Consider the following 13,246-nt stretch of genomic DNA (forward strand, 5'->3'; position numbering starts at 1 on the left):
CCTTAAATCATTTGAATTAAATTGAAATCAAGAAGCAGTTCAGAACATGTCTGCAGTGAACAAAATTTCAATATAGTGAATTTACCATTTAATGGCTCCGACAGAGTGAGGATGCAAGACCCCTGATCTCAGTTAGCTGATGGCTGAACTCCATGACGCTGATTGACCTCGGGCTGCAAGGCCCAGATTGAGTTCCCCATCCTTCTGAATGGTTGAACTCCACAACGTTCTATTGCAGGTTTCCCACACCCTTTCTTTAAAGATGTTCAAAGTTGGGAACTCAGAAAAATACCCTTGATGACCACCTCTGTCTTTGCAGAGTGCGTCCAAAGACTGGCACAGTCAGGAGCTCTGAGAGTGCGGGGGGGGGGTTATGGGGGTTCAGGAGCGATCGCGCGGCTACCTTCCCGGCGCTTGAGCGATGGCCTTGGGTCGGGAGAAGGCGTGGTTCCTGCTTTAAACTTGATTTCCAGTCACTCAGCTTTACTCTAAAGCTGGGAAACTCCCAATGATTCATTTGCTGTGTGTTCTTAAAGCCACACTGTAATTTAGCTCTGATTACGTTCTTTTAAAAATGGTAACATAATAAAAATGCTTAAATCTCTCCTTCCACCCATTCCACAATTCCAAAAAAGTAGAAAATATACAAAATATAGGCAATATTATGGACTAAGTGATCATCTGTTTTTTGTCAGTGACTCTGGCAGAAACCCAGAAGACAGCTTGTGAGATACTGTGAAATCCTCATGTGATTTACTGAGGAAGCAAGCATGGGGCTGTGTGAAGTTCTGAGACATCTGCTAGAGCAAGCTTTATTTATACAGTTAGTGTTTAATTTGGGGACTTCGCAAAAGAAGGCGCTCACCACAGGCCTTGAGGCACGTGTTCCCTTTGCAAACAAAAGTCAGATGGGCCGAACTGAATGAAAACTTCTAGTCTAACTCCTTCTGGAGAATAGAAAAGCAAGCCCCTGTGGAGAGCTGCATGCACTCACTGGCTATCCATGGCTGATCACTAAACATGGGCGAGGACTTGAACTCAGGACAGGTTTGGTTCTGGGCACACTGGGTTCACCTCCTGGGGATCCAGAGTCCATGTAAAATGGAGCAAATATGTATGATGAAGGCTTTGCTTTGCATCAATTAATTTTTGTGGATGAGCTTTGGAACTCTTGGATAGAATTTTAGAACCTTTGAGATTTTTAGGGCAGATCTTCCACTCCTCATTTTTGCACATCTCACAAAGGTGAACTTCCAGGGTAAACACACCTCAAGACTGGCTGTTTGTGTCAGGTTGGAGACTAAGGTTTTGGGGCATTTTCTATGTATGATAGCTCTGCTCCCAGGAAAGTATGCCAAAATGCACATTCACAGTATGAGTTTGTTGTTAAAAAAAAAAAAGACAAACCCAAAAACAAATCCAATAGACTTCTAAACTAAAAAAATTTTAAAAAAATCAAGTACTGTTGCTTTAACCATTACTGATAAAACATGTGTCTCACCCTTTATCACTGATCCACATAGCTCATCAGGACTCTGATGCTGAGTGGAAACTGTTATTATTATTTTTTCTCCAATTAGGCAACAGGAAAAAAGAGGAAGCCATATGGACCCAGTGCCAGTCTTACACTTTCCCCAGGTTTTAGGGAGCTGAGAGCTAACAGCAAGGCTGCTTTGAAGATTCCAAAGATGAATCTGATCCAACTCCCATCCCTATTGCTGTAGCCAGGGGCACACAGCCCACCAGCCACTCTGACTTGAGTCATGCGTGGCCTTGATGGTAACTTGAAGAACCACCAAGGAAGAGAGCAGTTCTGGTGCTGCTAAAGTAGAAGACACACTGAGGAAGAGAGAATGAATGCAAAACATGAAAACAAACAAATGTCTTCCACACACAAGATTGCATTGAATAGACTCCTAGTTTCATTATCTGGAACAGCTCAGGCTGGAAATAAAAACCAAAGAGCCCGGGCTTCATTTACTGATGTTAGTACCCCAGTTAAATCTCCTCTTATCTCTTGTTTAGACAGTTGCCTAAACAAACTTGCAGAGAGCCCAAGTTCTACATGGGCAGGATACGTCCACTTTGTTCCTTCCTGTGTCTTCTGCACAAAGTGTGGGAGATGGTCGATAACCCCTGAGCTCAATGAACGAACAGAGATGTCCCCTTCTCCTCTCTCCTGCCTCTTCCATGCTGCATGCAGATGAACCTTCTTTTTTTTTCCTTAGAATTATGTTTTTTTTTCTTTTATTGAGTTAATTGGTACATTTTAGGTATACAGTACAATTACATTCATTATTGGGATCTTGTACCTTTACATGACAGGTCTTGGTTCTCATTTTTTCCCCCTTGTCCATGCCCTCCCTTTACCCCTCCTACCCTCCCCATTTACAAACACTTTATTTCCATTTTTTCATCTTGTCATATTTTTTTCTTTTCCCTTATTACCTTTCCCCTACCCTTCCCATTTCCCCTACACCTTTAGCCCTTTTCTTCCTATTTCACATGGTCAATTATCTCATTAGGATCTTATGTACTATTATAGTTTTTCACACCAGAGAACCTATTTGGTATTTACACATGTGTGACTTATTTATTTCACTTAGGAGTATATCCTTAATATGTAGCTATTTTCCTATGAATGAACCTAATTTCTCATTCTTTATGGCTGAGTAGTATTCCATTTTATAGAAAAAACACATCTTCTTTATCCAGTTTCCAACTGATGGGCAAATGGGCTATTTCCAAGTTTTAGCTATTACAAACTGTGCTGCTATAAACATTGGTGTGCATATATCATTGTAGTATGATTCTTTTAATTCTTTTGGAAAGATACCCAGCAGAGGGATGGCTGGGTCAAATGGAACCTCTAGTCCCAGCTCTTTGAGGTATCTCCATATTGATTTCCACAGTGGTTGCACCAGTCTGCACTCCCACCAAAAATGGAGAAGGGTTCCTTTCTCCCCAAAACAATGCCAACATTTGTTATTGATTGATTTCTTGATAGCAGCCATTCTTTGTGGGCTGAGGTGGAATCTCAGTGTTGTTTTCATCTGCATCTCTCCAATGACCAGAGATGTGGAACATTTTTTCTTGTATTTACTTGCTGCTTTTACTTCTTTGTCTGAGAAATGTCTGTTCATTTCGGATGCCCATTTTTGAATTGGGTCTTTATATTTGGGGGGCTGATTTTGAGTTCTTTATATATTCTAGATAATAGTCCTTTGTCTGAGGAGCAGCTGGTAAAAATTTTTTCCCACATTGTAGGTTGTCTCTTAGCTCTGTTGATGGTTTCTTTTGCAGTGCAGAAGCTTTTTAAGATGAGATCCCAGTTGTTGATTCTTTTTGCTAGTTCCCATGCTACTGAAGATTTGTTTATAAAGTCTTTTCCTATGCCAATGTCTTCAAGAGTTCTGCCTAACTTATGTTTCAGCAAGTTTAGTGTTTCTGTTTTAATATTTAGATCTTTAATCCACTTGGATTTTACTTTAGTGCATGGTGAAAGATAAGGGTCTAGTTTTAATCTTTGGAAGGTTGAGATCCAGTTTTTGCAACACCATTTATTAAAGAGGCTGTCTTTCTTCCAGTGTGGAAGGTCAGCTCCTTTGTCAAAGATGAGGTAGCTGAGTACATCTGTAGTTGTTTTTGTGTCTTCCAGTTTGTTCCACTGATCCTCAGGTCTGTTTCTTTGTCAGTACCATGCTGTTTTTTTCACAGTGGCTTTGTAGTATAGTTTCAAATTGGGAATTGTTATACCCGCTACCATGTGTCTGTTGCCTAGGATGGCTTTTGCTATTCTATGTCTGTTATGGTTCCAAATGAATTTTTGGATTCTTTTTTCGAGTTCTGTGAAATATAGTGTTGGAATTTCAATTGGCATTGCATTGAATCTGTACAGCAGTTTTGGTAGTATAGCCGTTTTCACTATGTTGATTCTTTCCATCCAGGAGCAGGGGATATCTTTGCATTTTCTTATATCCTCTTTGATCTCTTTTTTCAGAGTGCTGTAGTTTTCAGTGTAGAGGTTTTTTGTTTCTTTTGTCAGATTGATTCTTAGATACTTCATTTTTTTGGATGCTATTGTGAAAGGAATTGTTTCCCTAATTTCTCAGTGAGTCTGTTATTTGTGTACAAGAAGGCTATTGATTTTTGGGTGTTGACCTTGTATCCAGCTACTCTGCTAAAAGTGTTAATTAAGTCTAGAAGTCTTTTGGTAGAGTTTTTTGGGTCTTCAATGTAGAGTAGCATATCATCATCAAATAATGACAGTTTTAATTACATTTTCAATTTCATTGATTATAATTGGGGTGTTTAAAATGTTTTTATCTTCTTTGTTCAACTTTGGTAATTCATAAGTATCTAGAAATCTGTCCATTTCTTCTGTGTTTTCTATTTTGTTAGAGTACAGGTCAGATGAACCTTCTTAAGTAGAGCTCTCATCCTGCTCCCTGCTAGAAAACCTACGAGTGCCTTAGTGATACAGAATCTGTAGAATCCAGTGTAAGCTCAGTGATTTGCGGTACAGAACCCTGAATGCATGGATATTGTGTTTCTATCCAGCCTCTACCTTGTTACTTCCTCCTCTGAAAATGAATTCTCACTATTTGGATGCAAATCTCACCTGTCCTTGTCTATGCCTCTATCACCCTGGCTCACTACTGGTCTTCATTTCCACTTGCTGAGGTGCAGCTTTTATACTGTGTCCTCCAAAACTTTTCTGGCTTTCCCCAGTAGGATGTAACTTTGTTCTCCTCTGAGCTGGCACCTGAGTCGTATTCCTTCTGCTAATGTGGCTATTTGTGTACTGGAGGGAGATGACTCAGGTACTAAGGCATCCCGCAGTCCTCACAGCACTGAGAGTAGACTCTGGACCAACCTGTACTACCTGCTAAAAGGACTCTGGATCAACTCTGAACCACCTGCTAAAAGCATTGTGTGAAGGGAAGTGCGAGGGTGGTCATGGGGCACAAATTAGGGCTGCATTATTAGGGACTGCACATGGCGAGAAACTTGCAAGTTTCAAACTCTACCTCTAATTATCCTTTGGGTTGAAAATTTAGAGGCCCCTAAGGTAATTATAATTTTTTTCAGCAAGAAAAATGCTTTCTGGGAGAGTCTCCGTTCATACAACCACACCCTTTTGGCTGGCTCTCTTTTACTTTATACCCCACAGATCATCCACAACCTAAGCCTCCCAGTTGGGAAAAGTTTGAGCCACCAGAAATAACATTTAATGGGAATCATGAAGAAAATGCACATTATAATTTCAAACCAGGGCAGAGTTTCTCAGTTCCTGAGGCAAATGTGGATGATTTAAAATTTCATAAGGGGCTCATATTTTCTGTCAAGTTCCAAAGAGAATGGGGTTGTGAAGTCTGGAAAGCTCAGGAGAACTGGTGTCATTTTGTATTATAGCATTTTTGCCTCAGTACAGGCACAATCTGACAGTTACTATAGGGTTATACTTTGGGTCTTTGGGTACATCCAAGTTCTAGAGTGGAGAATGGGAAGGAGGTGGTGAATAGGACACAGGATTCCTGAGAGTAAGATCGGCAGGGAGCACAGTAGATAGGCATTGCTGAGTGTGCCACGGGGACTCGCTTGTCCCCTACACCTGTGATCTCAGACTCCTCCATCCACTGGATTTGCTCTGTTTTCTCTGCCTCTCTCCTCAGGTGGCCATGTTGATCTGTGCCAGCTTCCTGATTGCCTGGATCCCTTACGCAGTTGTCTCAATATGGTCAGCTTTCGGAAGGCCGGACTCCATCCCCATCCAGCTTTCCGTGGTACCAACTCTGCTGGCCAAGTCAGCAGCAATGTACAACCCCATCATCTACCAGGTCATTGATTACAGACTTGCCTGCTGCCAGAATGGTGGTTTGAAAGCAACCAAGAAGAAGTCTTTGGAAGACTTTAGGTAAAATTCCAGAAGTTAGAGAAGAATCATACTTTCTTTGTTTTGGAACCTGTGTGGGTGCTCAAATCACTAGGATGTGCCATATCCCCAGGGTTGGAGTCATGGCATGAGAGGAATGTATGGAGGACTTTATTTTCCATTCATCAAAAGTCCTGAAACTGAGTACCAGATATATGGGTATTGGATGATAGCGTAGGTAGCAAGAAAAGTGATTTTGTTCTTGAGCCTGGAGCAGCCAAGGTACTGAGTTGTGTCTTTTGTAGCAACTAGCATGTATCCATGGTTTGAACTTCCTTCTCTGGGACCACATCCTTTTTAGGACTGTTTTGCATGGCATCGACCCCCATTCAAATTCTCACAGCGGAAGGATTCTTTTGCTTGGAACACTGCAGCCACTTGCTAAGAGATAGGAGCTGGCATCCAGAGAAGGAGAGAAGCATAGGATGTTTTTGATCTGTACCAGGGTCTTTTCTTTCAGGAGTATTTTTCATCTCTTTCTAATTCAAGTGCTATGCATGTAGTCTTCACAGAAGTGAAGTTGACATGACACATGCCAGTATGGCTATTTCTAGGGCTGTATGTAGATATGTGTGCACATATGTCAGCTTGTGTTCTCTTCCTCTGCATCCAGGCTGCACACTGTGACCACAGTCAGGAAGTCTTCTGCTGTGCTGGAGATCCATCAGGAAGTATGAGGAGGACACAGCCTTGTCACGGACACAGCCTCTCACTTCTCCGCCTCTTCACGGCCGTTCACAGTTGGTTGCAGCCACACTTTTCTCTTTATGTTTTTATACCTTGTACGCTTTTCCTCTTTATCCTCCAGCCAGGGTTTGCTGGGAAATTCCAATGGCCAAACAGAAGCTAGATTATAGGAAGCAGCCTTCTTTAGGAAGATATCAGAATGAGCATCTCTGGAACTTTTCTTTTCTTTAAAACCTATGGTCATGCCAAACAGTACAGAGTCTGATATATTAAGAAAAATGTTTGAAAGTTTGTGCACTAGGGTGTTACTTAATTTTATCACAATATCACCATCCTTTCTCCATGTAGGTCAAAGATGCAGTTTCTGGGTTCGTTAGGTGGGGGACCACTGGAACTCTGTGTTGGGCCATGACTGTCTGGTGGGTACTTCCGGTTCTCACAACTTTCTCCCTTCATACAGACAGAGGGTCAGATTCTAATGGCAATGATTCTGCAGAGGAATCCTCCAGGGAAATCAGCTTTGTCTGAAATCCCTAAGTGGAAACTGATTTCGTGTCTCTAAATTTGAGGACAAAAATAATTCCCACTGACGATAATTTTACCCATGTGGATTCTCCTCATTAAGTTCTAGTTACTAATATAGTGGGTATAACGGGGCACTACTAGCTATAATTGCTTAGGAAATGAACTTAGTGAAAATAGCTACTCGTGCATGTTGCTTCTTTTCTTAGTTTGTTCTTTGTGAACTTCTTTCTTTCTTTTGTTCACCCTGGCCCTCCAGAAAATACCTTCTGGGGTCTGTAGTTAAAGAGATGCAAATAGGAATGATATGGAATGATTTCAGAGGTGGATCCTGGTCCTTCAAAGCTAATGAAAAGGGATGGCAGTGAATAGGAGGTTGCAGTGGACCTTTAGCTCAATGTCCAAGGGTTCTTCCTCTTGGTCTGAAGAGCAGGGCCTGCACAGGGCTCTCTGTTAGCATCAGGGCCAGCACAGTGTCCTCCCTGCCCCCCATCTTGTCACCTGCTCCTGGGAACCTCAGCCTTGTCCTCAGCTCTGTTCCGTCCTCCTGGTAGCTCCTAGTGAGAAGAGAGGGGAGAGGGGCACGCTGTGCCACTGATGACCTCACCACTCCTTCCATGTGAAGGTTGCAGAGTCCCCTCCTCCTCCTGGACTCAGCCCTCTGTGCATGGCCCCTTCAGCTCCTCTGTCTTTTAGCTTTCCTGAGAGATGGGGCAGGGAGGAGGAATGAGTTAATGTGTGCTATTGGTTCAAGAAAAGAAATGATTAGATGCTATAAAATATACTCTATGAGTAAAGCAAAACGAATTAACAACTCTGGGACTTGGGACTGCTTATTGAAGTCTGAAGAAAAGAGGCAAAGTTGTCATTAGAATAGAGAAACAGGGACACCCCAGAGATGCATGAACTCTAGAATATGAAAGGGTGCAGTGTCTCTGACAGAGGGGGACATGGGTTTAAAGCACAGAGTCAGACTGCCTGGGCTTGCAGTGGCTCTGTAACCTCTGACCAGTTTGTAAACTGGAATGGTGACAGTCATGTCACAGGGACGTCATTGGGAGTCTTTGATGGGACAGTACACACAGAAGTCATGTGGCACCATGGTGGCTCCTGCTTTTACTATTACTGGGACAGATGGTAATGTCAGAGGTGGGGCTGCCATAGTCATCATGCCAGAGCCAGAGGAGGAGGTGGTGAGGCTGGTCGTGTTTAGAAAGACTGGTCTAGTGGCATTGTGGAGGGGAGATTGCCTGGGTAAAGGGGCCAAGATCAGCTTGGAGGCTGTCAGACCAAGCAGGGGCTTTATACAGAAATCAGAACTAATGAGGTCCTGAATTAAGGTGTGACAATGGAAATGGAGATGAAAAAGTAGTTTTAGAACATTTTAAGAAGTAGGAGTTCTTGGCACTTGGCTGCATGGAGGCAAAGAGGGAAGGAAGCCTTGGGTCATTTGCTTGGGAAGTAGGGGGATAGTGATGTCCATGGGAGGAGTCTGATCCGGGTTAGGACAGATTCATTTACAAGGTGAAATTCAACACTGACATTGTATAGGAGTCCCCAAGGGTGGATCATATCCTCTCCTTTATTAGCTATTTTACTAAGATATGGGCTCTCACACAGTTTTATAGAGCATGTGAAGAAAAGGATTAGCCCAGCATGGAGGGAGAAGTATTTAAATACTAGGAGCTTTGAAGGAGAACTGGTTAATTTTTGTTACAGGTTTGAAGTATATAATCTCCATGGTCTGGTCCACATATTTTGTATACCCTGAGAGTGAAGAGATGCCAGGATTCATATGGAGAGAGTTGGCCCTCTGGGTGGAGAGAGGAGGAGCAGGAGTGTGAGGAGTCATTGAAGGCTGGCTAACACAGGCCAGGCTGTGACGAGCGATTGCTGAGGGGGCACTGCACTCCAGGATGTGAGAAAACGGCAGTCACCAAATACTTCTGCAGCTTCCAGTTTGAATCTACTTTAGTTTTTAAAAAGTGCATTGTGTAGGGTGTGTGTGTGTGTAAGAATGTAAAATCCTTGAGCAGTTTCTATGTCCTTTCTGCTCTGGGTTCTTGTCTTAGTTACTTTGCACATTGTTGAGACAACATACCTAACACCCGAAGTTAAAAAGAGGAAAGGTTTACTCCAGCTCACAGTTTGTAGTGGTTTCTGTCCACAGCTAGCTGGTTGCAAGGCAGGGTAGCAATGGCAGAGGAGAATCATAGAGAAATAGTCCATGGAAAAGCAGGTAAGAGGCAAAGAAGCATCAGGCAGCAGCCTGCCTTCTTTCTGTCTCTTTAGGGACAGTTCCTAAGGCTTCAATCCTATTGATTGGTGCCACCGACACCCAAGGTGGGGCTTCTGTTATCCACACCCAGAACTATGCTAAATTAATTTAATTATCACACACCCTCAGTCCCAATATCAGACACCTTAATCCTTCATCACACACCGGTGATGCAGCTACCTCTTAAAAACCTCACTATGAGCACAGGAGGCTTTGGGGGGACAGCTAGATATAAGCTATAACAGTTCTTCTAGTGACTTCAGTGCCGGTCACAGACAGGGTGTGAGGAACATCAGGTTAGATTTGGAAACTTAGAATGATTAAATAGAGAATGTAAAATCCTAGAACCTTGGCTTACTGCTTATTTTAAGTATCTTTGTTCCTGTGGTCCTTCACTTAAACAGAGCCTGCCCCCTCATAAATGAATGAGTAAATGGAAAAGGAAGTAGGAATGGAGGGTAGAAATACCCTATGAACTTGAAAAGCTGGGTTTCTAGAATCACAGTAAAATCCAAGTATAGTTTGATTTTTACCAAGGAGAATGAGGCAACGGGAATCTATTTCCCGGTAGAACCCAATTATTTGATTCTTAAAATGCAGTTTTCTTAAGAATCCAACACTATGCTTATTTACAGCTGAAATGGGGAGCAAAACATTTGTCCTATTTGATGGTCTTTAGCAGTACAAACCATGCATCCCCGAATGGAAATGCTTCTGGGTGAAATTAGTGCGACAGAGGGAGGATGACAGAGGCAAGCCCAGGAGAGAGGAGGGAGGAGAGCACAGAGAGAGGACAGTGAGGGGACTCAGGGTGCCAGGACAAGGAACCGTACCAAAGGTGGCCGGTACTGCAGGGGACTCTGCAGAGAACAAAGTTGTGTGGTGCTACAGGAGATAGGATGAGCCTGGGCTGTATCAGCTTTGATTTAATAATTAATTTTACTGAGGAGGAGTCGGGATGCATTGTCCAGATGGTCAAAATGATGATCACTTTCGATATAATTAACCGATCAATTTATTAAGTTTTGGGGGGCCCTGGAGATCAAACCCAGGGCCTCACACATATTACAGAAGTGCTATACTACTGATTTATCACCTTGGTCTTTTTTATTTTCAAGACAAGGTCTGACTAAGTTGCTCAGGCTGACCTTAAACTTGCAATCTTCCTGACTCAGCCTCCCTAGTAGTTTGCACCATCACACCAGGCTCTCTCTTTGTTTTTGAGTAATGTGCACCAGTTGTGCATATTCAGGGAATTTAGTGTGATACAGCCACAGACATACATACATGCGTGCACTGGTCAGATCCAGCCTCCCTTTATTCACATACCCCTACCTCTAGTTATTGCTATTCTACAGTCAGGTAAACTTGTTTTTTAAACTTCCATATGAGAACACGTAGCACTTGTCTTTTTATGTCATTTATTTCACTTAATGCAGTGCCCTCTGGTTCCATCCATCTTGCTGTAATGACAGGATACGATTCATCTTTATGACTGCATAGTATTCACCTCATATATATGGATATGTATATGTTTTAGATATATATGGGGATATATATGTAGGGATATCTATCTATGTATCTATCTATCTTCTATTTTTCTTTGTGCGTCTGTGGATGCACCTGGATTGATCCCTATTTGGTTCTTGTGGATAGTCTGTACTCTTGTGAAAAGGTGGCTCAAGGCAAGAGTTATCAGGACTATGGGGAGTTTGGTGAGACAGCACGTGTGTATAAAGCATGCCCATAGTCAGTAAAAACTCAGCCTAAAGTCTCAATCCCTCAGTATACGCCACATAGCAGAACCCTTACTCACCACGCTGACCTTGAATGATTCTTCTTTTTTTCCTGTATCGGGGATCGAACTTAGGTTCTTGAGCTTGTGAGGCAGGTGCCAGAACCACTGAGCTAAATCACCAGCCCTTGAATGACTCTGTTAACAGAATATACAGTTTTCAATGTATTCATCCTAGAGATTTACATCAAAACAGGCATTGGTATTTAAGCTACCTTCTCAATTGCCTTGATTCTGTGATTTTGATTTTATTCTTCGCATCCTCTTTGAGCTGTGGGATAGACAGACATAGCTCACATAAAACATAATTGGAATAAAAAAACGTAATTGGGATAAACGATCACTCTGCATTGTATGTGGGTTTTTTTTTGTTTGTTTGTTTGTTTTTGTTTTGTTTCAACACTGGCCGAATTACAGGCCAGATCGGGCCCTCAACACTCACCTTTACACTCCTCCGGTGCCTGCAGTGCCCAGTGTCCTGATGTTGCCGGAGATAGAAAGGAAGGGGACAGCGCTTTGTCAGCTCTTTAGGAAGTGGGAGTTTTGGCACAAGTGCGTCAAATGTACACACATCACAAGTGGATTTAGTGGTACTGCTTTGTAGACGAGGACCCACGTACACCGTGAAGTTTGCTTTGAGGGACCTTTTGAGAAACCGTAACCCCCCAGGATGGGTCCTGGGAATCGGCTGGCATGTGTGCTTCTCTTCTCTCGATGGGGTGAGAAGGGTGGAGCATCCACACAGTTCTCTGAGGCAGAGCTTGCTCATTGTTCAGGGCAGTGATCTCTGATCTCTGAATGTTTCAATTCTTGACCTGAGCAAAGGAAATTCCGCGAATCAGTGTTCTTCCCCAGGACACAGCACAATGAGGCTTGCTGGGTGATTCCGGTGCTGAGGGTCACACATTGTTCTCCTAAACAATACTAGAGCACGGGCGACACAGAACAGACATTCAAAACATGGTTATGCAATTAGCTGGACCTGATCTTGGACTCAGATTCTGTCGTTTACCATCTGCATGAGCGAATTATTTGATCTCTCCCTGTCCTTCGTTGTTGTAGCTTTGAAAGAGAGACACTCTTTCTTCAATAGGATGTGTGGTGAGTAATTCATGTAAAGTCGATAAGGTTCCTAGGAAGGTTCTGGCCCACGGAAAGCCTAAAATAAATGGAAGCTATTATTTTCTTCACTTTTAGGGGGAATCACATCATTATTCCAAGGGCCTTATGGTGACAGCTCTGAACTCTTCCTCAAGATGTTTGGGTGCTATGGATCTGGGAGCTGCTTGGGTTGTATGAGGAGGTGAGCACCACTCGTGAGAGATCACTAGGTCGGGAATCCACCTCGGAAGACACTTGCCTGTTGGAGCTGAAGCTGGGGCAGACAGATGGAACCGTGGAAGGAGAGGGACATTTGGCTCATTCCAGGGCGGCTCAGGAGACTTGTCTGTTTAGCTCTCATGGAAGGATGGCGATGACCTGACTGTCAGTGGACATTGCTGAGGGGAGAACAGATGATCCCCCATTATTTGTGGAAATAGAGGTCAGATCAGAGGTTCTGTTTGGGGCTTAATTACAGATTCCCTGTTACCTTCATCTCTGCCTCATAGCTGGAGTAGAGTGCATCTAACTCAGAGGAGATTGCATTCTGATAGCTTATCCAGGATCTTAAACCCACCAGTGTGTCATGCATGATGTTGCAGAGTGGTTTAAATCCTTGCTACCCAAAGTGTAGTCTGTAGGGCCTGTGTGTCTCCTGAGAGTTGATCAGAAGTGTAGAGCTGGCCCCCACTTTGATCCTCAGAACTCATCTTCTGAGGACACAACGAGCAGGCCCACTGGGGTTGGGTAAGTCGGTGTGGTTGTACCTCTCCTTCTGCTGGGTGTAGGAACAATCCAAAGTGGCCAGAGCAGTGGTTTCCCAGCTGATGCTGCACAAGACAGGGACCCGGAGCCTTAAGAGTGTCCCTGGGTGCTGGTGATATGCATCTTCTCCGAGTAGGACGTGGTCTGCAGTGTGTTCAAACTA

At 43.2% G+C, this 13,246-nt stretch overlaps 1 protein-coding gene across 1 annotated transcript in view; it reads left to right on the plus strand.

The window, feature by feature from the left end:
- Opn5 (opsin 5) overlaps positions 1-6,691 on the plus strand; it is a 30,020-nt gene extending 23,329 nt beyond the window's left edge. The window contains exons 5-6 of the mRNA XM_010617783.2: positions 5,676-5,917; positions 6,549-6,691. Of these exons, the coding sequence (XP_010616085.1) occupies positions 5,676-5,917; positions 6,549-6,612 (306 nt within the window). The 3' untranslated portion in view covers positions 6,613-6,691. The remainder of the gene's footprint in view (positions 1-5,675; positions 5,918-6,548) is intronic.
- The last annotated feature ends 6,555 nt before the right edge of the window (positions 6,692-13,246 follow it).

Source organism: Fukomys damarensis, unplaced genomic scaffold, assembly GCF_012274545.1.
Source record: "Fukomys damarensis isolate Sample0158 unplaced genomic scaffold, DMR_v1.0_HiC HiC_scaffold_20, whole genome shotgun sequence".
Classification (NCBI taxonomy): Eukaryota; Metazoa; Chordata; class Mammalia; order Rodentia; family Bathyergidae; genus Fukomys; species Fukomys damarensis.